Genomic DNA, 23,529 nt, shown 5'->3' with positions numbered 1-23,529 from the left:
ACGTTTTAGGTTACTTTTCTTTGCCACCGGTGGCACAAAAAACTGCCATTCAAAAGTACCCCAAGTGTAAATTACTGTCAAGCAATCGTTTCTTCTCCGGCGATCGGTCAGAATTCCAATGCAGTACGATCTTTGTCTAATTTAATACTGTGTCTAGTTCATATGATTCACTTGAGATGGTTAGAAACACCTTCCCAAATCATTATCGAAACCATAGATTTTCCAATTATATTGATAATTCTCTCTTATCAAAGGTTAGAGATTCTTTGTTGCTCACTCGCATGCCTCTATGAACTTGAATTATTGATTTTACAAGTTCCAATTTTGAATGAACCCTAATATCTACTAATTAATAAAACCTTCTTTGTCAACCAAAAGAGAGTGAAAAGACAAATTAGTCTTCTATCACACAAAAAAATGATGGGCAATAATGTAATTTCACAGGTTCAAATTTTACTGTTTTTTATTAAAACCTCACCTACAGGTAATGTTAAAATACCTCCAATAAAAAAAATTAAATTAAATTAAAAAAAAAACCAAAAACAAAAACCTCGCACCCCCCTCCACGGTCTCTCTCTCTCTCTCTCCCTCTCTTCTTCTCATTTTCTAAAAAAATATGTTCGTACACACAAAATATGTAGGTAAATGCTAGTTTCTAATAACAGAAGACACGTTTGCATTGAAGATTTTATATTAAGTTCAAATGTCAACCCTATAAATTAGAGTGAGAGGTGCATTGACTAGTGATTCCTTGACATATAAAATTGAAAATAATTAAGGAAAAGAGAAACAACCATATAATTAATTTATTAGAAGCTGCCCAAAGCATGAAAATGACTTCTCTTATAGAGTTGACGAGTGTCTAGGATTCTGCCAACTGTCATTATGTCATTGGTTATTATATATAAGTACTCCCAGTTGTAATTATTACGTCATCAATAGAAAATGAATGAAATTTGGTTACACCAAACTTTCCCACTCTTTCGATTGCTACTTCTTCCTTAAGTTTTTTTTTCTTCTTCTGAACGCTAGTACGGTTGCCATGGTATCTTCGCCAAACATGGCCGATGACAGATGCTTATAATTGACGATCTTTTAGCTTTCGCTTGCTTTTTTGTACTTGTTTTTTTTGTTGTTGTGTTACAATGGTATGTACCCTTCAATAGTATGAGTTTTATGCAAGATTTAACCTTTAAAGATCCATTAAATTCCTATATGCAAAATCTAACTATTAATTTTTAGACCTCTCATTGCTTCGCACTATGGAAGAAAAAGTTGCTTCAAATAAATAACGAAAAACCAAAAAACAAAAAAAAAATAAAAAATTGAAAGAAATAAGATTCCTGACTGTTGCATGAGAATAAGTTCATCTTCGAAGTATTTTCCCCTTCTAATATTTTTCTATTAGACCTTCTCTAATTCCTTCTTGTGGGATTCTTTAAGCCTGAGTTTTTGTTTAACATAATAGATGAGGTTGTAAATGTTTCTATTTGACTATGAATTTAATAAATTCTACCTTTGGAAATTTTTTTTCCTTTTATCGAGCATAATGATGCGAATCGAGCTTTAATGAGTTTTGATAAGTAACGTCAAGCAGTTTTGCTTTCTCAGTCTGAAAAGTGCATGTTTGGGACTGAATTGGAACGCCAAGTACCTTTAGTAAACTAAAAGAATAAATTGTAATCTAAAATACGAAGATTAAATTCATCCCCAACTTGAGTGTTTTTAAAACTGAAAACGCAATGGTCATTAAACAGATTAGTAAATATGAAAGAGTTAAATTGTTTAAAAAAAAAAAAACCTAAATGTAAAAATATAAAATACGAAGTCTGAATAATTCATAATGAATTGGGCTTGGGCTTGGGTTGGGTCTGGGTTGAGTTGCCGCTAAACCCTAAACCCTTTTTCGAGAAAGAGAAAATGTCCAGGAGCATTACATACTTCATCGCTCCTCAGAAACGAACCTTTTAACAGACTCTCTCTCTCTCTCTCCATCTCTCTTCGTCCCCAAAGCTACTCTCTTCTCCCCTTCTCTGTCCATTTCTCTCTGTCCCCAAAGCTATGGCAGATGATATGGATTCTGATACATGCGTCGGCTTCAAGCGAACAATCAAAGATTCCGAAGAAACCCAAACTCTCCCGCAACGCTCTGATTCTCCGTCTGCAATTCCAGAACAAGATAGCCACTCGTTTGAGATCGTTTCTCCTCTGAAACAAGACGCAGACTTCATCGAAAAGAGCTCTCCTTGTTTGGTCTCCGAGTCCTCCAAGAAGGACAAGAGTTCACCTCACGGCCAAGTCTCTGAGACCCATCTTGAAGAACTTCAAGAAATTCCCAATTCTGCGAATGAAAAGCTCGTATCTTTGGGTTTCGTTTCTGGGTTTCCTGCATCTGATGGAGTTGCCCAAGATTTCATGGGAAATTGCGAGGTGGGTCTTGTTTCTGATGGTGAATTCGTGACAACTGAGACTGCAAAGACTCTGGATGATGAGAAGAAGGGTGAAGGCGAAGTGGGTTTCTCTGGCATTCAAAAGTTGATGCAAGAAACGGAGTCTGCAACTGAGTCTTTCGAAAAAGCAGCGGAATCTCAGAGCTCCCTGGAAGCGAAGAAGAAGCAATTACTGGAGGAAGTGGAAGCAATGCTTGCGCCTGCAGAGAAGGCGCAGGTGAAAACTGCTGCTGATGGGTCTGTTGGTTCTTTCAAGATTGAAGTAATTGATGATACTGCATTGATGATACTCCCTGGCAATGGCCGTGGGAAGGAGTTGGGTTGTGCACAGAGGAATGGAAACAAGAATGCAAAGCAAGAAATGAATGGGAAAAAAGCAAGAGCTGCAGCGCGAAAGGAAAAGGTGGCGAATCGTCTGGTTGAAGCTCGTAGCCTGAGTTTAGAGAAAGAGAAAGGAACCAAGATCATTTACTCGAGGAAGGAGTTGGAGGCCATGCGGTTTGTCGATGTGGGGGAAAAGGAAAAAGTGGCGCATTGTCTGGTTGAAGCTAGTAGCCTGAGTTTTGAGAAAGGGAAAGGAACCAAGATCAGTTACTCGAGGAAGGAGTTGGAGGCCATGAGGTATGTCAATGTGGTGGAACAGAAGAAACTGTGGAAGGATATATACAGTGGCCTTGGGCCAGTCGTGGCAAAGGAGTATGATGATATGGCAAGTGCTAAGCAACAGAAGAACACCCACAATAACTTTGAGCATCGCAAACGCTTTGAGAAGATGGAAGCGGGACCTGGTATTCTTGGTAAGTACTGTTGCTTGATATGCTTTCTTTTGTTAATTTATGTCCTAATTGTTATTAAAACTCTGTTGTTTGATGTAAGAAACTTTATCTACTAGTAACTTGTTTAATGAGTTAATTATTTTTCAGTGTGAGCCTGTGTTTAAATTATTTTTTTTGTAACTTATATGTGCTAGTAATTGTACTAAGTATGGAGGTCTGCAAATAGTTATTGAATCGTTTTGTTTTGTTGTTTTCGTAATTAGAACCTTGCAGCTTATACTCCGCGTCCTTGCATGACTCGTTTATAAATTTCAATTATAGTGCATATCATTGGAAGAACCTTACAGAATGAGTTTTCGCAGCAAAGCATTCTTAATTTATGTATATAGTTCGTTTTGCTATAGCAAGGCATTCTTCATGAATGCATGTCTTTGTGATAAAGTGAACATTTTACTGAACTGCTTATTCTGCCTGTTGGCATTTTTACCATTAAAGGGTTGTTTGGGTGTGACCTTACTTGCCTTGGTATCTGTCAATGTAATGATAGAGGTCAAACAAACTCACCCTTTAAGGGAAGCTAGCCGTTTTGTTATTTCTTGGGTGAGTTTAGTAGGCACAGAGGCAATAAGTGGCAAGGGATATGATCATATGAACAGTTTTTCCTTTCTCTTTTTCCCCATGAAATTTTCAATCTTTGTCTTTCTGTTCCTGGTTACACTCATAGTCCTTTATTTTCAAGAGTGCAGCTCTTAAACTTCACAAAAAAAAATTTCTTCCGTTCTTGTAGTCCATTTGTGGAAACTTCTGAGTTCCTTCGGATGCCTTTTTTCTTGTTCTTCTTAGCTCTGATTGTGTCAATTTGATGGGTTCAATTTCTGTTGTGCACAGGTGCCATTGCTTCAAGGGGAAGGTGGAATCAAATGAATATCTTTGTACGTTGAAGAATGGCCCAAAGCAACCTGCAAATGACTTGATGTCCACTTTCTCGACATATGTTTCTTCTTTTGTGACTTTAGGTCCTTGATAGGGAGTTGTTCTGTGTACTACTTGTATGCAGTCCTTGTACACGGAAATTCTTGCTTTTGGTCTTCTAGTTTGTGAAACATAGTTAGATGTTGGTACATAATTCTTTCTGTAGATGAACAGTAGTAAAATGATATCCCATGTGAAGTACAATTGCTTCGATTGCATAGTTGAATGAAATGAGTTTCTTGAACCTGTTTTCCTTTACTTCTACCGATGTCAGACTAAAAGATAAAAAGTTCCCATCTTCTTTTGTCTGGATCAAATCAGTTGCTTCTACATTTGTTTGATTGCTAAGGTTTTTGTGATTACTTTCAGGGGAATCATTTTCGGAAAATGTGGACATTGAATTAGAAAACTTGGTGAATAATGAAACTCAAGATGCAAGTGCCCTGGACCCTTTTTGCAGTTACAGTGCTACTGATGAAGACGGCCACCCATTTCAAGAAAAAGAGTGCACTGAGGATTATGACAGTGACGAAGATTATGCTAGCATTCAGAGACCTGCCTTTGCAGTTGATGGAGAACCCAATTTTGAGTCTGGTTCACCAGAAGATGGACTTGAGTATCTTAGGCGTGTCAGGTATAATTGTATGGTCATGTCTATCCAATCCTGTTTCCCTCAGTTCCTGATTGATAATGCTAACTGCCTCCAGGAAGTAGGCTTTAACATGGCCTTAAAACCAATAGAAATATAGGAAAAAGAGTAAAAATAAATATGGGAAAAAGAGTAATAGGAGTAATTTTTCTTGCTGCTATAGGAAATGATACAGACAAGCGTCTTATAACATTGAGGTATGAATTTCTGTTGGTCAAACCTGGTACATGTGTAAGTTGATAATGGAAATGGTGTATACGCCAGGGGTTGAACATTGGTTGCCAAGGGTGATTGGTTGCTTGGGATTACTAGTTACAACAGAGATTATTGTCCGAACATATTGTTATAATTTCTATAGTAGATCCTACATTACTGTGTCTTTGGGAGTCTTTCTGGCATGCAAAAGATACAAAATCATAGGATCAGATTTCCTTGTGTTATATATATTCTGATGGGCATAAGTGGCAGCTGCCTTTAAAAGTTTACCAAGGGCACCATTAGAACCACTCTGAATCTTGGATAATTGTGTGTCTGGAGTCATGAGTTAATTTTAGTCCAATGTATGTTTAGGTTAATCGTATGTCTGGACTCTGGAGTCATTGATAATTTTTTTTATGACATGATTGCGTTTTGAGAATTTTCAGCGAGTATATGTTTCTCTCTAGGAGTGATTTCTGGAGTCATGGTAACAGTTCTATTGTTTCCCTGCTTAAATCCTTTTATTCATCGTAAACCACAAGGCCTTATTCGTTTAAGCAATATCTTTTCTACCATGCTTTCTTGTCCTCTATAATATTGATCAACTCAGTATGGTTTTGTTTATTCTTTGCCTTCTTTTCTGTGATGTTCTTCGTTGATGCTTAATACAAATTTTATTGATTCAACTGAAGGATCGTACATCCTTGGGATTAATGTTACATCTTTCAACCCTTGTCACCATATTCATTTTTCATCCATTAAAGGACCGTTGCCTATCTTAAAAAAACTTAGATTTTCATTGATAAGAAACAAAGATTGTCATTGAAAAGATGAGGAAATTACAAAACAGGGGACAAGGAGTTCCTTAAACTACACCCAACTAAAGAACAGCAAAACAGAAAACCAATGAAAACAAAGGGCAACTAATACACATGAGATAGCATGAAAGTCCTTGAAATCTGAGGAAGTTGAAGCTCGTCAGTTGTCCAGAAACAAATGTGTCCCACAAACGGTCCACATCCCTCAAGAGTTCTATTTCTCTCCATTCAAACAAACAAAATATTGCCACTACAGAACCACGTCTTCCTATCACCATGCCCTTTTTGCCCCTCCGTAAAATAGTATTCTTCTCACAAAGTAATGCATAATAAGCTGGGATTTGCCAACTCAATCTGTACCCCCATAGCAGCGTTATCCTCGAAAAATACGCAGCTGGACAATAAAGCATTAAATGATTCAGACATTCAGAATCTCTTTTGCACATACACCCCATTGAGGAGGAAGATTCAAACAAGGTTTCCTTCTCTGCATTATGTAGGCAAGCTTAAGATTTTAGAAACAGTTGCAAACCAATAAAACTCACATGGTCTTAGAGTGGAAGATCTCTGTGTTTAAATCCCTGCAACACTCTTCGTATTTATGTTCAATTTCATAACTAGAGAGCCCAAGGTTAAGCGAGAGTGTTAGAACATAGATCAGTGGTCCATATCTTCAGTCCAGATCACCTATTAGCTAAAGCATCTGAAATGCGGTGCATCCACTGAGAGCTTTTTGCCAAAAGTTGTTAAAGTTTGGCTGTCAGGAATTGTGTAGAGGTCGAAGTCAACATGTCATATGGTGAGCCTATGTGTTAATCAAATGCATTGAAGCGATATTTGAACCATAAAGAAGCCTCTATAACTAAAATTTTGACACATTAGAAAGACTTGATGGAGATGAAACTATTGAATCGCTCTCTGTCTCTCAGCTTCTTATGAGTTCTAATTGTTGAAATGTTTTAAATAGATTTAATAGGTTGGTTTAATTACTTTTTCCTTCTGTGAGAAACCTGTTTGACTCAGAATGTTTTTTTTTATTTGATTCCATTGTCCTTAGATCAATGTATAAGGGGATGTGCTTAGGTAGTCATGTGGTAATCCTGAGTAAGTTTGAAAGTGATAATTGTACTAATGGTATTTGTCTCTCTTTCTTAGGTGGGAAGCTGCCCAAATTCCGAAAGTGAAGATAGCCAAGGTTGATAGAAGTAAATTTAACAAGGAGCAGAGTGCTTATATGCCCAAGATTCCTGAGATTGCCAAGTGTCCAGAACAATTCATGCCCCTGAAACAGTGGGAGGATGCATTTCTTGCGGAATTTTCAGAGCTAAGGCTGGTATGTTCGCCTCCTAATTTTTCTTCGTCCACTTCCCATACGAGAACTAATTATTGGCATAGTAAACATGAAAATTGATTAAAAGTTGGTCAGCTCTGCTTTTTTTAGTTCACTTCCCTTATTATTGATCACAACAGTTGAAATCCTTTTGCATGGAAATCTTTTTCCCCCTTCTTTGCATTCTTTGTATTAATTTGCTCAATATTTTTGAAATATCTCCGTTTTTCTGCCACAAGATGTTTCTAGTTTTGGTAGACTCAGTCGGGAGCCAAAATCGTTATGAATGTGGAGGGTAGGGAATGCATTTTAGTGATGTCTGCTGATTAGGACAATTTTTATTTTAGTCGTGTTCTTCAGAAGAATAGGAAATGCATCATAAAGCTGGAAGAAAGGTGTACATGTTGGCAATTCTTTTTTCTTTTTCAACATTCTTTTCCAAAACTAAGAGCCGAGCTTTCTTGAATTTATTTATATCGAAAAAGATTTGAGAACGTTTGATAAACTAGGGATCATAAGGCGGCAAGGTAATGCCTTTGCTTAAATGAGAGCTGACTTCATTTTCTGACTTATACTTTTATCTGAATTTCAGGCTCTGTCTGGTTTTGAGGGTTCTCATGCAAGCACGTCTCGAGGTCCCCAATCAAACATTATTCTTCATGGAAAATTTGAAAAGTTACTTAATGTAGAATCCAAGGAAGTTGACTTCAACTGGCTTCAGGACTGTTCCATCGTTGGGAGCTCCACAGATCAGCCATCCTTGTCAATTAATTCAGAAAATAATGCCTCACTTCCTGCCGAGAACTCAAGTCCCAAGCTTTGTGTGACTCAAAGTTCCAGCGACACCCCCTTGTTGTCGGTGATCTTAAAAATGGACTCTGTAGCTCGAGTGTCAATGTTGAGAAAACGCATAAAAGCGGTAGAGGACATGACTACTCTGTCAAGGAATGATTGCCTGTGGCTATTTGCACTCTGTGCGGTAGTTGATATGCCACTAGATGCTGATACCAGCGCTTCTCTTCGGAGTCTGCTTAGGAAGTGCGCTGCCTTGCGAGCTGCAAAGTCTACACTTGACGACGAGGCAGTAATGCTGAACATTCTTGCCACGATTTCAGGTAGATATTTCGGGCAGTCGGAAAACTGAAGCTTGCTGTAATCTTTTAAATAAATCTTGTACTCTTGGAAGTTATAGCAAGACTACCTGAAGGTTCAAAGTCGTTGCACATTACAATACAAATAGCCTAATTTATTCAGTAGTTTTATCACTGTAATGTTTTGTATTAGTAATGTAGTACCATAAACAATCTTACTGAGAAAAGATTGTGAGTTTTGCTTTTGAACCAGTCTCCATCTCCACCAGATATTTTTTCGTGAGCCCAAAACACGGGTGGAATACTACATGTGATGTTTTGCCTTGTGTTCTGGGCACCCCACAAAGAAGATCCGGAGGGTCCTCATTCCACTCACACAATTGGAGATCATGCACTCCATAATTTAAAATTCCAAATTTAACCCAATTCTGAAAATTTCAAATCAGCATGAGTTTACGAGATTCCGAAATTTCGATTCGAAAAAATTGAAATTGATTCACTCATTTCCGAGAGTATTTATCAAATATAGTCAAATATTAGCCCCTAATTCTAAAAATACAAGTTTTTATAAAAACTTTCAAATATATCTAAAATATCACTTAAATAGACACAAATACCTTAAACTTTAAACCTAATAAATTAAAAAACAAAAACCCTATTAGATGAAGAGTGCTCACAGCTAAACCTTAAAATTGGAGGAGACCTAGTGAAGACATCGATTGTTGGTGAAAAATTGTGCACCCCTAAACGAAGATGATTGTAGATGGTTAATTTTTTGCACTGTTCCTCGTCTATGTTTTCTCTTTGTTGTTGTAGTTTCTCCCTTCGATTGAATATTTATGGAAGAATGAACTGTCAATTTTTGTAACATTATTTATCTCAATTTTCCTTTGGATTATATGTGCTTCGTATTTAATTTTCCACCTTTGCATTATTAAGGGTGTTGTCTGCATCCAGATTCTGTTTTGAAGGTTATCATTGAATGTGCTAGTGAATCGAGAGATTTATTGTATTCTTAGAAAGTGCAAAAAGCATATTTTAAGGTTTACGGAATAGAAGTTCTTCGGGTGCATATTAGAAAAATTAGTGAAACCACCACTTGATTATCGCACAAGAACCTTTTAATCAACAACTAGTTATTTGTATAAATTGAAGGTATTTGTGTCTATTTAAATGATATTTTAAATATATTTAATTTTTTTATAAAAACTGATATTTTTGAAATCAGAGATTAATATTTGACTATATTTGATAAATACTCTATTTCCGAATATTTGGATTGAAATTAAAAACATATTTTCCGAATATTTGGATTGAAATTAATATTTGTCTAAATTTTTCGTTCAGTTGAAACTAAGTGGACTGTTACTGACGAAACTGAATAGTTGCCGCCACTCCGACACAGCAATGGTTACGACAAGAAGAAAGGCGGCGGCGGCGGCCTCTGCAACTCCGGACCCGAAAACGCCTGCAAATGATCGGGATCCCCATTCAATTGCCCGAAATCCCAAAACCCCATTCTCGAGCACCGCCATCACACCCGCCTCAGTCAAATCGGTGAATTCCCAACGCATTCTTCTTCTTCTTTTCAACATTTTGATTTCGATTATTTTTCTTATTTTTTTGGATATTTTTGACAGGTCTTGTTGCAAGATTGGTGGCTGGTAAAGGGTAAAGGAAAGGGCTTGGCCGTTGGAGGATTTGCTTGTAGAGAGTAATACCCTTTCTTTCGTAACTATTCACTCTATTATTTCTGTTTGATTTTGCTTTGAGATGTTTGCTTGTTCTTGAGGAATTTCAAAATTCTAAGGCAACTAAACGGAACCCAGAAAGGAATCGGAGTTGTTTCCGGTTTTTTTCAGTGTGAATTTGAAGAATTAGGGGTTTAAGTAAAAGCAATTCAGTTTATGACAGCTTGAATGTTTCGAAATTTTACTTTTTTTGCTCTGTTCAATTAGCCAACCTACTTTTGTGCTATGTCTTCCTGGTCTAATGATTGTTTGAGAAGACAAGAATTTTCTGAAATAAGTTTTGTGATGTGTGTGTAACCAGTTTTTGATTCCCCTTACACTTTCGTGTGGCGAAAAGGCCTTGGGAAACTACTAATTTGAGAGTGAAACTAGTATTTCAATTTTGAAAACTATCCAGCTCCAACTATAGAGCGACGGTGTTGCTATATGCGACAGTTGTTTTGGATAACATACAGAATGGAAAATTACTTCGCTGATCAGCTGTTGAACTTTTCTTGTTCGATCTGTGGCATTGGATTTGTGCAGGAATATGTTGCATCTTAGTTACTCAACTCATTTCTGTCCTGATGAATGTCTTAAGAATTATTCTTCATCTGAATATCATTTTTGTATTTTCGTACGACAGGAGACTAGGAGTAAGAGTTTTTTGTTCAGCAGCAATTTCCAAGAGACATTCGGCCACTGTTCTTGAGACAGTAGATGGGATCATGATCACAGTTAGTGGTTGTTTAAATAGGTCTCGCACGCATCAAAATGGCTTTCCATCCGAGGTATGTAGTTTCCTTTTGTATACCTTACCTCTCGACTTAAGAAAAATGAACCTAAACCCTAAGTGCTCGTTTGGTGCCTAGGATTGGAATGGATTGGTACAACAACAACAACAAAGCCTTTTCCCACTAAGTGGGGTCGGCTATATGAATCCTAGAACGCCATTGCGCTCGGTTTTGTGTCATGTCCTTCGTTAGATCCAAGTACTCTAAGTCTTTTCTTAAGGTATCTTCCAAAGTTTTCCTAGGTCTTCCTCTACCCCTTCGGCCCTGAACCTCTGTTCCGTGGTCACATCTTCAAACCGGAGCGTCAGTAGGCCTTCTTTGCACATGTCCAAACCACCGTAACCGATTTTCTCTCATATTTCCTTTAATTTCGGCTACTCCTACTTTACCTCGGATATCCTCATTCCTAATCTTATCCTTTCTCGTGTGCCCACACATCCAACGAAGCATCCTCATCTCCACTACACCTACGTGTTGATGCTTCACCGCCCAACATTCTATGCCATACAGCATTGCCGGCCTTATTGCCGTCCTATAAAATTTTCCCTTGAGCTTCAGTGGCCTACGACGGTCACACAACACGCCGGATGCACTTCATCCATCCAGGCCTCCGTTTGCACTGAACTTGCACTCCATATATTCTGTCTTTGATCGGCTTAGGCGAGGACCTTTAGATTCCAACACTTCTCTCCAAAGGTTAAGCTTCGCGTTTACCCCTTCCTGCGTTTCATCTATCAACACTATATCGTTTGCGAAAAGCATACACCAAAGAATATCATCTTAAATATTAAGTTTGTGATCTTCGCTAGATTGCTCCGGTTATTAGTGTGGATAAGTATGTAAATGGATAGAGACAGGAAGCAAACACAAGATGTACGTGGTTCACCCAGATTGGCTACGTCTACGGAGTAAAGGAGTTCTCATTAATTGTGAAGGGTTTACACAGTATATAGGTTCAAGCTCTCCTTTAGTGAGTACAAGTGAATGATTTAGTACAAATGACATTAGGAAATATTGTAGAAAAATGATCTCGTAATCACGAAACTTTTAAGTACCGAAGTGTGGTATCGTCTTCACTTGCCTTATCTGTCTCATAGGTAGATGTGGCATCTTCTTTGAAAGTACTCTTCCTCCCTTCAGGGATGGTATCTTTAACTGGTGGAGATGCACAAGGTAATGTATCAATTTCACTTTACGCTTACTTGTACTTTCAGGCTTGGTCAAGCGCGATACAAACCATGTAGTAGGAGTCCCCCAAGTCGCCGAGCTAGGGGATCTGCTGAAAGAGGTGACAGACAAGGTAAGCAATCAGAGCTCCAAGCAATCAGTCCCAGATCAGAAGTTTGATTTCGAGTTTCGGCTGATTGTTATCCTTCTCCTTATCTTGCAAGTAGCATGAAGGATAAAGAGAAGAAAAAGGAGAAAAGGTGATATGAGATACTTTTGCTTTTGAAGAAGTAACTTTCCACAGGCTTATTCTTGAATTGGGCTGGAGGGTTTTCTTGTTTCCGCCAGAGTATAAGGCCGACTGAAGAATTTGAGGGTCAAAACAAGTCCATCAAATCTAGAGTACGTTCGACCCTGCTGATATGGGATACTTTTGTTGTTGACAAAGTAGTGGATGTATCGGCATGTGTTCTGTTGCGCTTGTCTCCACATGCTTCCTTGTATCCTTCTCACTTGCCTTATTTGTTCCTCAGGCAAATATGGTATCTTCTCGGGAAGCATAAGATGTTGAAGATGAGTACTCGAGAGCAATGGGGTTCCAGGCAGTCAGTTCCGGACTGGAAGCTTGATTCCAAGTGCTGACTGATTGCTCTCTTTCTCCTTGTCTTGCAGGTAAGAACAAGGCCAAAGGAAAAGACAGGGAAAAAGCATGATATGGGATACTCTTGCTTTTAACCCTGATGATATGAGATATTCTTGCTCTAGTGTAGCTTGTTTGCAGAGGTATTCTCGGGGGGAAAGAAAGCTGAGTATTTCGAGAGGCTTCGTTGAGAGTGCTCTCTCAAATATGAGGAAGGGTTGAGCATTTTTGCAGGTCCGCCTGTCCGTTGAGGATGGAGGTCGACATATATAGGAGTCTCCCTAACAAGGAGTAATACTATTCTTTTACCCTGCTTGGTCATAGCACGGTAGTGGGAGCTGCCAGCTTCATGTGTTTTAACTCTGTCAGAGCATTTTGAAAAAGTGGTATGTGGTATGTGGTATCTGGAAAGCTGATGTTACGTGTGAAGATTACAGACAAGCTTTATCCAAGGAGATCTGGCTCTCGAAGTTGAGAAAGCGGTGTGAGGATTAGAGACAAGCTTTATCTAAAGGGCTCTCGAAGTTGAGAAAGCGGTGCCTCTTCGGTTTTCGAACAAGCAATCCTGTCGGGGATCTGTCTCTCGAGATTCGGAGAACGGTGCCTCTTCGATTTTTGAGAAAGCAATCCTGCTAGGAGTCTGGCTCTCGAGATTCGGAGAGCGGTGTCTCGTCGCTTTTTGAGAAAGTAATCATGTTGGGAGTCTGGCTCTCGAGATTCGGAGGACGGTGCCTCTTCGATCTTGAAGCAAGCAATCTTGTTGGGAGTGTTTTCTCGAATGTGAGTAAAGGTTAGGCCTGTTTGCTAGTCTACCTTGCCACGGAGCACAGAGGTTGACCCACATGGACTTTCCAATTATCCAGCAATTGTCCTGTTCCTTTACCCTTGTGGATAATAATATGGTAGCTAGACCTTCAAAATTTATGTGTCTAAACTTTGTTAGTGCGTTTCTTTGCTATTCTTTTACCCTTCTTGGTCATAGCGATGTAATGGGAGCTGCAAGCTTCACGTGTCTAAACTTTGTCAGAGATTTTTGGCAAAGTTATCTGTAGTACCCGTGAGCTGATGTTGCGTGTGGAAAGTGAATGATTGAACAATAACATTCACGTGCTTTCTACTTCACTAGAAATCTTCGACAGAATGCCCGTAATTTCCGCAAAGTTGAGTGTGCATGTGACAGGTGCTGACAAGGCTGAAAAAGCAGGTGCCTCTTCGATTTCTGAGATCGGCCCTCGTAGTCTCTGAGCAGCCCAGCTTTTGAGAAAGCAAGCGCCTCTTCGATTTCTACGATCGACCTTCGTGGTCTTTGAGCAGCCCAGCTTTTGAGAAAGCAAACGCCTCTTCGATTCCTGAGATCGGCCCTCGTGGTCTCTGAGCAGCTCAGCTTTTGAGAAAGCAAACGCCTTTCGATTTCTGAGCAGGCGCCTCTTCGATTTCTGAAGCTCCATCGAGTGCGGATTTTTATAGAGGCTGGTATTAAGTTCCAAAGCACACTTGAATCTCCACCAGTAGAAGCTCCCTTCTTGCATTTTTAAGATCTTGATTTGTCCGACCTCTTTTCTCTTCAACACCTTTGAAAATGTCTGGCCCCTCCGACCGTCGTTTTGACTTGAACCTTGTTAAAGAGGCAGCCACGCCTTCTCCAAACAACATATGGCGCCCATCCTTCTTATCCCCTACTGGTCCTCTTACCGTTGGGGATTCCGTGATGAAGAATGATATGACCGCTGCGGTGGTGGCCAGGAACCTTCTCACTCCCAAAGATAACAGACTACTTTCCAAACGGTCTGATGAGTTGGCTGTTAAGGATTCTCTGGCTCTCAGTGTTCAGTGTGCAGGTTCTGTGTTTAATATGGCACAACGCCTATTTGCTCGAACCCGCCAAGTTGAATCATTGGCGGCTGAAATGATGAGTCTCAAACAGGAGATTAGAGGGCTCAAGCATGAGAATAAACAGTTGCACCGGCTCGCTCATGACTATGCTACAAACATGAAGAGGAAGCTTGACCAGATGAAGGAATCTGATGGTCAGATTTTACATGATCATCAGAGGTTTGTGGGTTTGTTCCAAAGGCATTTATTGTCTTCGTCTTCTGGGGCTGTACCGCGTAATGAAGCTCCAAATGATCAACCTCCGATGCCTCCTCCTTCTAGGGTGCTGTCCAGTACTGAGGCTCCGAATGATCCCCTTCCGGTGCCTTCTCTTTCTGGGGCTCTGCCGACTGCTGAGACTTCTCCTAAGCAACATTTGTGAAGGCTCCTCTTGTTTGTTTATTTTGACTCGTGTATATGTACATATTTGTAACTTCTTAGAGATATCAATAAATAAGCTTTGTTTCATTTCAACGTATTGTGTTAAATACACCAAAACCTTCTTCACTAAGTTCTTTGAATTTTTCTTTTGTTGAAGCTTGTATGTTGAAGCTTTGTGAGTGGAGCATGTAGGTTGAGGTAGTGTTCCCTTAATTTCCCGAGTGGGGAAAACTTCTCGATTGGAGTCTTGAAAAATCCAAGTCACTGAGTCGGGTCGACTATATGAATCTTAGAACGTCATTGTGCTCGATCCTGTGTCATGTCCTCCGTTAGATCCAAGTACTCTAAGTCTTTTCTTAGAGTCTCTTCCAAAGTTTTCCTAGGTCTTCCTCTACCCCTTCGGCCCTGAACCTCTATCCCGTAGTCGCATCTTCTAACCGGAGCGTCAGTAGGCCTTCTTTGCACATGTCCAAACCACCGTAACCGATTTTCTCTCAGTTTTCCTTCAATTTCGGCTACTCCTACTTTACCTCGGATATCCTCATTCCTAATCTTATCCTTTCTCGTGTGCCCACACATCCAACGAAGCATCCTCATCTCCGCTACACCCATTTTGTGTACGTGTTGGTGCTTCACCGCCCAACATTCTGTGCCATACAGCATCGCCAACCTTATTCCCGTCCTATAAAATTTTCCCTTAAGCTTCAGTGGCATACGACGATCACACAACACGCTGGATGCACTCTTCCACTTCATCCATCCAGCTTGTATTCTATGGTTGAGATCTCCATCTAATTCTCCGTTCTTTTGCAAGATAGATCCTAGGTAGCAAAAACGGTCGCTCTTTGGTATTTCCTGATCTCCGATCCTCACCCCTAACTCATTTTGTCCTCCATTTGCACTGAACTTGCACTCCATATATTCTGTCTTTGATCGGCTTAGGCGAAGACCTTTAGATTCCAACACTTCTCTCCAAAGGTTAAGCTTCGCATTTACCCCTTCCTGAGTTTCATCTATCAACACTATATCGTCTGCGAAAAGCATACACCAAGGAATATCATCTTGAATATGTCCTGTTAACTCATCCATTACCAACGCAAAAAGGTAAGGATTTGGATGAGCCTTGATGTAATCCTACAGTTATGGGGAAGCTTTCGGTTTGTCCTTCATGAGTTCTTATAACAGTCTTTGCTCCTTTATACATATCCTTTATAGCTTGGATATATGCTACTCGTACTCCTTTCTTCTCTAAAATTCTCCAAAGAATGTCTCTTGGGACCCTATCATACGTTTTTTCCAAATCTATAAAGACCATGTGTAAATCCTTTTTCCTATCTCTATATCTTTCCATCAATCTTCGTAAGAGATAGATTGCCTCCATGGTTGAGCGCCCTGGCATGAACCCGAATTGGTTGTCCGAAACCCGTGTCTCTTGCCTCAATCTATGCTCAATGACTCTCTCCCAGAGCTTCATTGTATGACTCATTAGCTTAATACCCCTATAGTTCATGCAATTTTGTACGTCGCCCTTATTCTTGTAAATAGGCACCAAGGTGCTCTTTCGCTACTCGTTTGGCATCTTCTTCGTTTTCAAAATCCTATTGAAAAGGTCAGTGAGTCATGCTATACCTGTCTCTTCCAAGGCTTTCCACACTTCAATCGGTATATCGTCTGGGCCCACTGCTTTTCTATGCTTCATCTTCTTCAAAGCTACAACCACTTCTTCCTTCCTGATTCGACGATAAAAGGAGTAGTTTCTACACTCTTCTGAGTTACTCAACTCCCCTAAAGGAGTACTCCTTTCATGTCCTTCATTGAAAAGATTATGAAAATAACCTCTCCATCTGTCTTTGACCGCGTTCTCTGTAGCAAAAACCTTTCCATCCTCATCCTTGATGCACCTCACTTGGTTTAGGTCCCTTGTCTTCTTTTCCCTTGCTCTAGCTAGTTTATAGATATTCAACTCTCCTTCTTTGGTATCTAGTCGCTTATACATATCGTCATAAGCCGCTAACTTAGCTTCTCTCACAGCTTTCTTCGCCTCTTGCTTCGCTCTTCTATACCTTTCACCATTTTCATCGGTCCTATCCTTATATAAGGCTTTACAACATTCCTTCTTAGCCTTCACCTTTGTTTGTACCTCCTTATTCCACCACCAAGATTCCTTTTGGTGTGGAGCAAAGCCCTTGGACTCTCCTAATACCTCTTTTGCTACTTTTCGGATACAGCTAGCCATGGAATCCCACATTTGGCTAGCTTCCCCCTCTCTATCCCACACACTGGGTGATTATTTGCTCTTTGAAAATGACTTGTTTTTCTCCTTTTAGATTCCACCATCTAGTCTTTGGGCACTTCCAAGTCTTGTTCTTTTTTCTCACTCTTTTGATATGTACATCCATCACCAACAAGCGATGTTGATTAGCCAAGCTCTCCCCCGGTATAACTTTGCAATCCTTACAAGTTATACGATCCCTTTCCTCATTAGAAGAAAATCTATTTGTGTTTTTGACGACCCACTCTTGTAGGTGATCACATGTTCTTCTCTCTTCTTAAAGAAGGTGTTGGCTAAAAAGAGATCATATGCCATTGCAAAATCCAAGATAGCTTCCCCATCCTCATTTCTCTCCCCAAAACCATGGCCACCATGAAAACCTCCATAGTTGCCTGTCTCCCTGCCCACTTGTCCATTTAAATCTTCTCCTATAAATAACTTCTCCGTCTGAGCAATTCCTTGCACCAAGTCTCCAAGGTCTTCCCAAAATTTCTCCTTCGAACTCGTATCCAACTCTACTTGAGGTGCGTACGCACTAATCACATTGATGAGTTCTTGTCCTATTACAATCTTGATTGCCATGATTCTATCTCCTACCCTCTTGACATCTACAACATCTTGTGTCAAGGTCTTGTCCACAATGATGCCAATACCGTTTCTCGTTCTATTTGTGCCCGAATACCAAAGCTTAAACCCTGAGTTTTCTAGATCCTTTGCCTTAAGACCAACCCACTTAGTTTCTTAATTCATAAAATTCAAGGTATATTGAAGGTGGAGGCGAATGAGTTTTCATTTTGAGTGGGTTACCTTCAAGCAGGATTCGGGACATAATTTTAACTTCTTCCTCCAACAAACTACGAATGATTTTTCATAGTGGGTTATCCATTACAATCCAATCCTAGACACCAAACGAGGCCTAAATGCAAGGGACTGAAAAAAAATAGGAGATGCCCCGTCACAAGTAGGTACTGTCATTGACTAGGGGATTACTATGTTCTAACTCTTCATAACCCTGTTTGATAAAAATAAACGAATGAAAATGTCAGCACTCCTCTATGATTGAATTGATATAGTTAATATTTTGTCGGGACTTCTGAAGATATAAGTTAGTGGTTAAGGTTTCTTCCAACTTTCCTAGTGAACTTAACATTATGCCTTCTAATCTGTCAGCTATACGATCACTTTCTTCTTGGATTTCCTTTTGACTGGGAGGAATATGCTGCTGTTGTCACGGGTGACAATTCAACCGACATAGTTTCTTCAATGAGGAATTCAGCTTATAAAAAGTTCAACGTTTCTTCAGGAACCAACGAGAGTAACTCTTTACCATTCTCTTTAGATGATCTACCAGTGACAAGGGCACGTGATCTGTCAATTTTAAATTTTGGAGACTCTGATTATTGTTCACTAGTAAAGAGCATTTTCAGTGATATACTGAAAACATCCAGGGACAATGCTTCTGGTCATACCGGATCACCAATCGGTTTAAAGATGGAAAATCGTAGTCCAGTGCCAAATGTGGATTCTGGAACAACTGAAACTCCAGCTAAGCATAAGAAGGTTAAGGTTAAGGAGGACAAGAACCCGATGACAGAAGAAAATAAGAAAATTCGCAAGATTCCGCCTAGCTGTAGTGTAGGTGTTCTCACAAGAAGCATGACTAGAAGAAGCATGACTGGGAATGTTTTCCACCCAAGAACGACAAGAAGGAAAGATTACACAAAAACACATGACCAGAAGAAAGCTGTAGCCCACCAGCTTTTCCGTCAAAGGCAACGCCGCAACAAGGAAAAAAAATCGAAGGGCGAAACACAATAAATGCTGGAATGGGCTATTTCAATGTATTTTGATCCTTCGACGAATGCTACACTTACTATCGTCTGTAAAAAAATCGAAAGCTTCGCAGTTGAGTTTTCTTCTCACCCTTGATGTTACAAAGATGGTCCGTTACGTTACGATCCTGTATGCATATTAGTAATCTATATCAGTGTCATTAGAATGGCTATAGCGCTTCTAAATAACCAAAAGCCCTTTCGACAATGTTTTGACATAAAGCTAAAAGTGATTATAGTTTGTAAGGAACTGGGAATTGCTTTTTTGAGAAGTACTAACGTGTGCTTCCTCAGGATCACTTCCATTTGGATTTTTATTGAAGATTTCTATGCACGCCTAATAAAAATAAAAGTGTTTTGAGCAGAAGTAAATTCTAGAGCATTCCAAATATGTATTCTGAATCTTCAAATGGATCCCTATTAGCCAGGTTAAACTTCAGTTTACTGGGTACAAGGGGTTGATTTGGAGATTTAGGGTCCCATAGACCACGTAAGGGTGAAAAAGCTTTAGTATTTCTTCACATCATCACTTCATGCTAGTGATATGGAGTGTTAGGAATTTCTTGTTAATATTTCCGTAAAATATTGACAAAATCGGAAAAGGAGATGACAAGAGGGGGTAAAGTCAACAAATTTCTTCGAAATTTTCGACATATCAATTAAATATCGAATTTGTTTTTTATATTTCATTTAAACCAACAATAATTAACATTCCCTAAAGTATAATTTTAAATTTTAACCATTTTATCGAAAACAATCGATACCGATCCATCAATATTTCCACTTATACTAATATTTTAAACACACTAGTGACATGATAGATTCCCAAGTTTCCAAACATTAGATAGTTATTTGAAATGTTTTTTCTAAGAATTTTACACTTAGCAAAGGTAACAAAATAAGCAAAACCAAGACAAAATAGTGCACATAAAGCTCATATGTAACTTTCAACTTTTTTTTTTTTTTTTTTCTTCTTGGTAAAAGATAAAAGCCCATTCACTGAGATCATTTCCTACGGTCACTTTGGAAACTGAATAAAAAGAATTATGCTGCGCCATCTAAAAAGTATTTTACAAGAAATTACAGGTTCGCCAGCCCGCAGATTAGTGGCACTCTGTTTCCTTGCTTACACAGGCACCCGTCGGCCACGATATCGGTCAAAGACCTGCACATCAGAGTGGGATAGGGGGTAAACACAAACAAGTCATCTAATTGCAATGGGAATAGCACAGATAAAGCTCATATTCAGGCAAGAAGAAATACTAATATAAACATATAGAGTCACAGACAGACAGACTATACCCTCGATTATTTGAACTTATTGTCGTGCGAGGAGGTGCCAGCGTCATATATGATATATATTGATAAAGTGCTACCACCTAAAGGGTAGAGACTCTACGGTACCAAGGAAAATTTGTATTGGACATGAAATAGGCCAACTAGCTAGAAAGGGAATTAAAGCTTTTGGACCATAATGCCGAAATTCTTCGACTCCTCTGTTGGAAGGTTGTATAAATCAAAGATGGAACTAGGCATGGATCTAAGCCAAGTGAATATTGCAAGTGATTCTTCCAAGAATCTAAGAAATTTTAAGCAAATCACAAGGTAATAACTTAACCCCATAATTAATCTTACAACCATTACTCTATTTAGGACTAAAGCAACAACTGGTCAAACTAAACATGATTCGGACAAAATACGTTAAGAAACATGACAAATATGTCCTGTTTATTACTATAAAAAAGGTTCAAAGCTCTTTCAAATTTGTTTCCAGGTAAATCCAATTAACCTGCTGAAACACCATGTGTCAATTAACCCTTTGCCTTTTGATATTTCATTCATTTTTAGTTCTCCAAGTCAAACACCAAGACATAAAAGAAATACAATTCTCGACTTACGAAAAAGAGTGAAAAGTAACAGCTTTCACAAAAATGATAGCATAATCCTAAGACAATACATAAAAATCAAGAACTGCTCTTATCTTAATTATATCAGTGTACTCTTTGTTTTTGAGAAAAAAAAATGTGCTTCACTTGTGTTTGAAACTAATTCACTATGACTAATGATCTAAACAGTTATGATTACGAAAATTGCCAACAAAAGAAGCTGAGAATTGTTCACAAGATGAGAAATGAAGATAAGGTTGAATACGAGTCTTTTGTGCTTTAAGAGTTTCCTTTACAAATGAAGAAAGAAAGCAAATTATCTTTCAATGAAGTTTTTAGATTATTAGAAAAAGAAGGGTGTGTAATGAACACGGTCTCTTACTTTTGTAACTACTATCCAGCTTAAGGCAAAAAGGCTCAAGTTTGCATTATCTATCAGTCACGTCAAATAATCTCTTAGTACTGAACAATGCGCTCCTCATTCCTATACGTTCGTCTTCATGCTTAACAATAATTGACCAGGGTTCTAAGAACAGAAAAATGGCTAGGCTAACCCCCATGCCAAATACAGATGTAAATCGTGTTATTAAAACAAATAAGACACAAGGACTTCCCAGTTTTGACTTTAATAGTTTTCATGAATGTGCAATTGGAGCAGACATTGCATAAAATTAATCCACTATTATGAATGATTAATAGCAAATAAACATACCGATCTAACATATGGCTGTTGAAACAGCCAGCCAAGAACTGGAATCTTCTGAATAAAAACTGCCAGTGTTGGCCAGAAGCCGCTGCACAACACATTCCATCAGCAACTTCATATATGAAGAAATCAATTTATTAGTATGCAAAAAGATCATATTAAAAAATCCTAGAGACCTGAAGAGTACGATGAACCCATATGCCTCCAAAATCATGCCAATAATAGGCCACCCTATGATCACAAAGAAGAAGCCAACACCAAAAGAAATTGTTCCCTGTACAGTTAAAGGAAAAAACCTGGTTAAAGACAAAAGTTATACATGTACGGACAAACATGCGCGCATGGAGAGAAAGGTTAATCGTCATAAACCTTATAATTTTGACGTTTCATGAAGAATTGCATCGTGGGCTTAAATCCAATGGTTAAAGTCACCCCTGACAAGAAGAGGATCTGATTAAATACCACAAACAAATGAGCAGTGTTAACACGCGGATCAAGTAGAACAATGACTAAAACAATAAAAGGTACAACTACAACCAGAGAGAAAAGAGCAAGAAGCCTTGGTATTAATTATAAAAGACACTTACATTTCCCATTGCAAGCAATCCCTTGTCAAAGAAGAAAGCCATTCCCAGGCACGTGAAAAATATACCGAATCCAGTCAATCCTAGTCCAATCTCTGTTCCAATTGCACAAACAACAATTTAGATTGGAGAATATCGTAACAGACATCTCGTGTCTTAGATTCACTAAATTATCTTTCCAGTTTTCAAATAATTAATTATCAGTATTACCAAAAACAAACTAATCACATAAACAAGATTACATAATACACGTATCGAACAAAGTAATTAAAAGCATCCAAATGTAACAAGTTGTTCACTAAACAAGATACATATGAATATATTGATCAAACAGCGTAATCAAAAGTATCCAAATCTCTTGAAAAACAACGAGAAGCAAAAAATACTAAAATTACTCACTTTTTCTATCATTCATCTCGAAGGAAACCATTTTCGCTGTAAATTCACTGCAAAAACCAACACCGAAATTAGCAGATCTATTAAAACGAATCAATGGAAGCGAATCGGAAGGTAACAAAAATTAGGGCTTCGATTGAGAATCTTAGAATCGCAGAACAAATGGATGCGGCAACACTCACCTTGAAGAAATCTGACGCAAACCAACACGGCTTCACGACAACGATCTTACGAGGACCTGTAGAAGAGAAATTCCGATCAGTCAGAGCTCCGATTGGTTCCCGGGAAGAAAGCCGGGAAGCGAAAGTCAAAATCGAGCCCTAATATTTCATTTTTTTATTATTTTCCGAGGGTTTTTCTCGGCAACCAAACAGAGTTTAAGAGCGTCGAGTCTTACAGCGAGCGAGAGAGATAACCTATGAGAGTGTGATGCAGACTGAGACGGTTGGAGCGGAAATGGTTTGTTAGAGAGAGAGAGAGAAGGATGGCGCGTGACAAACACGTACGTACTTGGTTTTCTGCTGCTTCAAAACAAAGGAAGAAAGGGGAGAGAGGTTAAGTAATGTGAAGGTCAGTGCCATGGCGTATTTTAGACGAACAAGAAATGGTCCCACTAAAATGCGCGGGTGATGAAATCAATAGGCGTTATTCCAGTTTTATTGGCTAGACAACATCACCACTTTTCTTACTATATTTTTTCAAACCACCAAAAAAAAATTAAAAAAATAAATATTTATGCTCTTCACACACACATTTTTACGTTCATACCTCTCGTAAGCTCATCCAGAAATTATTGAAATCTTCTACCGTGAATGATGGCGTTGCCGAGGATTGCAGAGGTGATGGGAATTTCGACGAGTTATGGTGATAATGATGTCAGCTATTGGTTACGTATTAGCAACAAATGAACTGCTTTTTTTGTTGATGACATTTGTAAACTTACAATAAGTTTTAAAATTTATTTTGATTTAAGTTATTATTTTCT

At 38.8% G+C, this 23,529-nt stretch overlaps 3 protein-coding genes across 4 annotated transcripts; 2 read left to right on the top strand and 1 right to left on the bottom strand.

Annotated features, from left to right (window-relative positions):
• Positions 1-1,940: 1,940 nt before the first annotated feature.
• Positions 1,941-8,533, top strand: LOC103435448 (uncharacterized). Its single transcript, XM_008373847.4, has 4 exons — positions 1,941-3,247; positions 4,568-4,832; positions 7,019-7,196; positions 7,786-8,533. The coding sequence occupies exons 1-4, from the start codon at positions 2,062-2,064 to the stop codon at positions 8,335-8,337; spliced, it is 2,181 nt and encodes a 726-aa protein (XP_008372069.1). The 5' UTR covers positions 1,941-2,061; the 3' UTR covers positions 8,338-8,533.
• Positions 8,534-9,575: 1,042 nt separating this feature from the next.
• LOC103435447 (protein EMBRYO DEFECTIVE 1674) lies at positions 9,576-19,095 on the top strand. The gene is made up of 4 exons (XM_008373845.4): positions 9,576-9,841; positions 9,925-9,998; positions 10,661-10,805; positions 18,311-19,095. Exons 1-4 carry the CDS (start codon positions 9,692-9,694, stop codon positions 18,956-18,958), a joined length of 1,017 nt encoding a protein of 338 aa, XP_008372067.3. The 5' UTR covers positions 9,576-9,691; the 3' UTR covers positions 18,959-19,095.
• Positions 19,096-19,802: 707 nt separating this feature from the next.
• Positions 19,803-23,120, bottom strand: LOC103435446 (vesicle transport protein GOT1-like). 2 transcript variants are annotated; one of them, XM_070819910.1, is made up of 8 exons: positions 22,942-23,120; positions 22,727-22,782; positions 22,548-22,594; positions 22,152-22,243; positions 21,934-22,014; positions 21,741-21,838; positions 21,571-21,652; positions 19,803-20,137 (listed from the first exon to the last, which is right to left on the bottom strand). In XM_070819910.1, the coding sequence occupies exons 3-8, from the start codon at positions 22,576-22,578 to the stop codon at positions 20,099-20,101; spliced, it is 423 nt and encodes a 140-aa protein (XP_070676011.1). In that variant the 5' UTR covers positions 22,579-22,594; positions 22,727-22,782; positions 22,942-23,120; the 3' UTR covers positions 19,803-20,098. The 2 variants fall into 2 exon arrangements, with proteins under 2 accessions (XP_070676011.1, XP_070676012.1); XM_070819911.1 differs by having other exon boundaries at positions 22,961-23,080.
• Between the last annotated feature and the right edge of the window lie 409 nt (positions 23,121-23,529).

This window comes from Malus domestica, chromosome 04 (assembly GCF_042453785.1).
Source record: "Malus domestica chromosome 04, GDT2T_hap1".
In the NCBI taxonomy this organism is placed as follows: Eukaryota; Viridiplantae; Streptophyta; class Magnoliopsida; order Rosales; family Rosaceae; genus Malus; species Malus domestica.
This window is presented reverse-complemented; position numbering and strand designations above follow the sequence as displayed.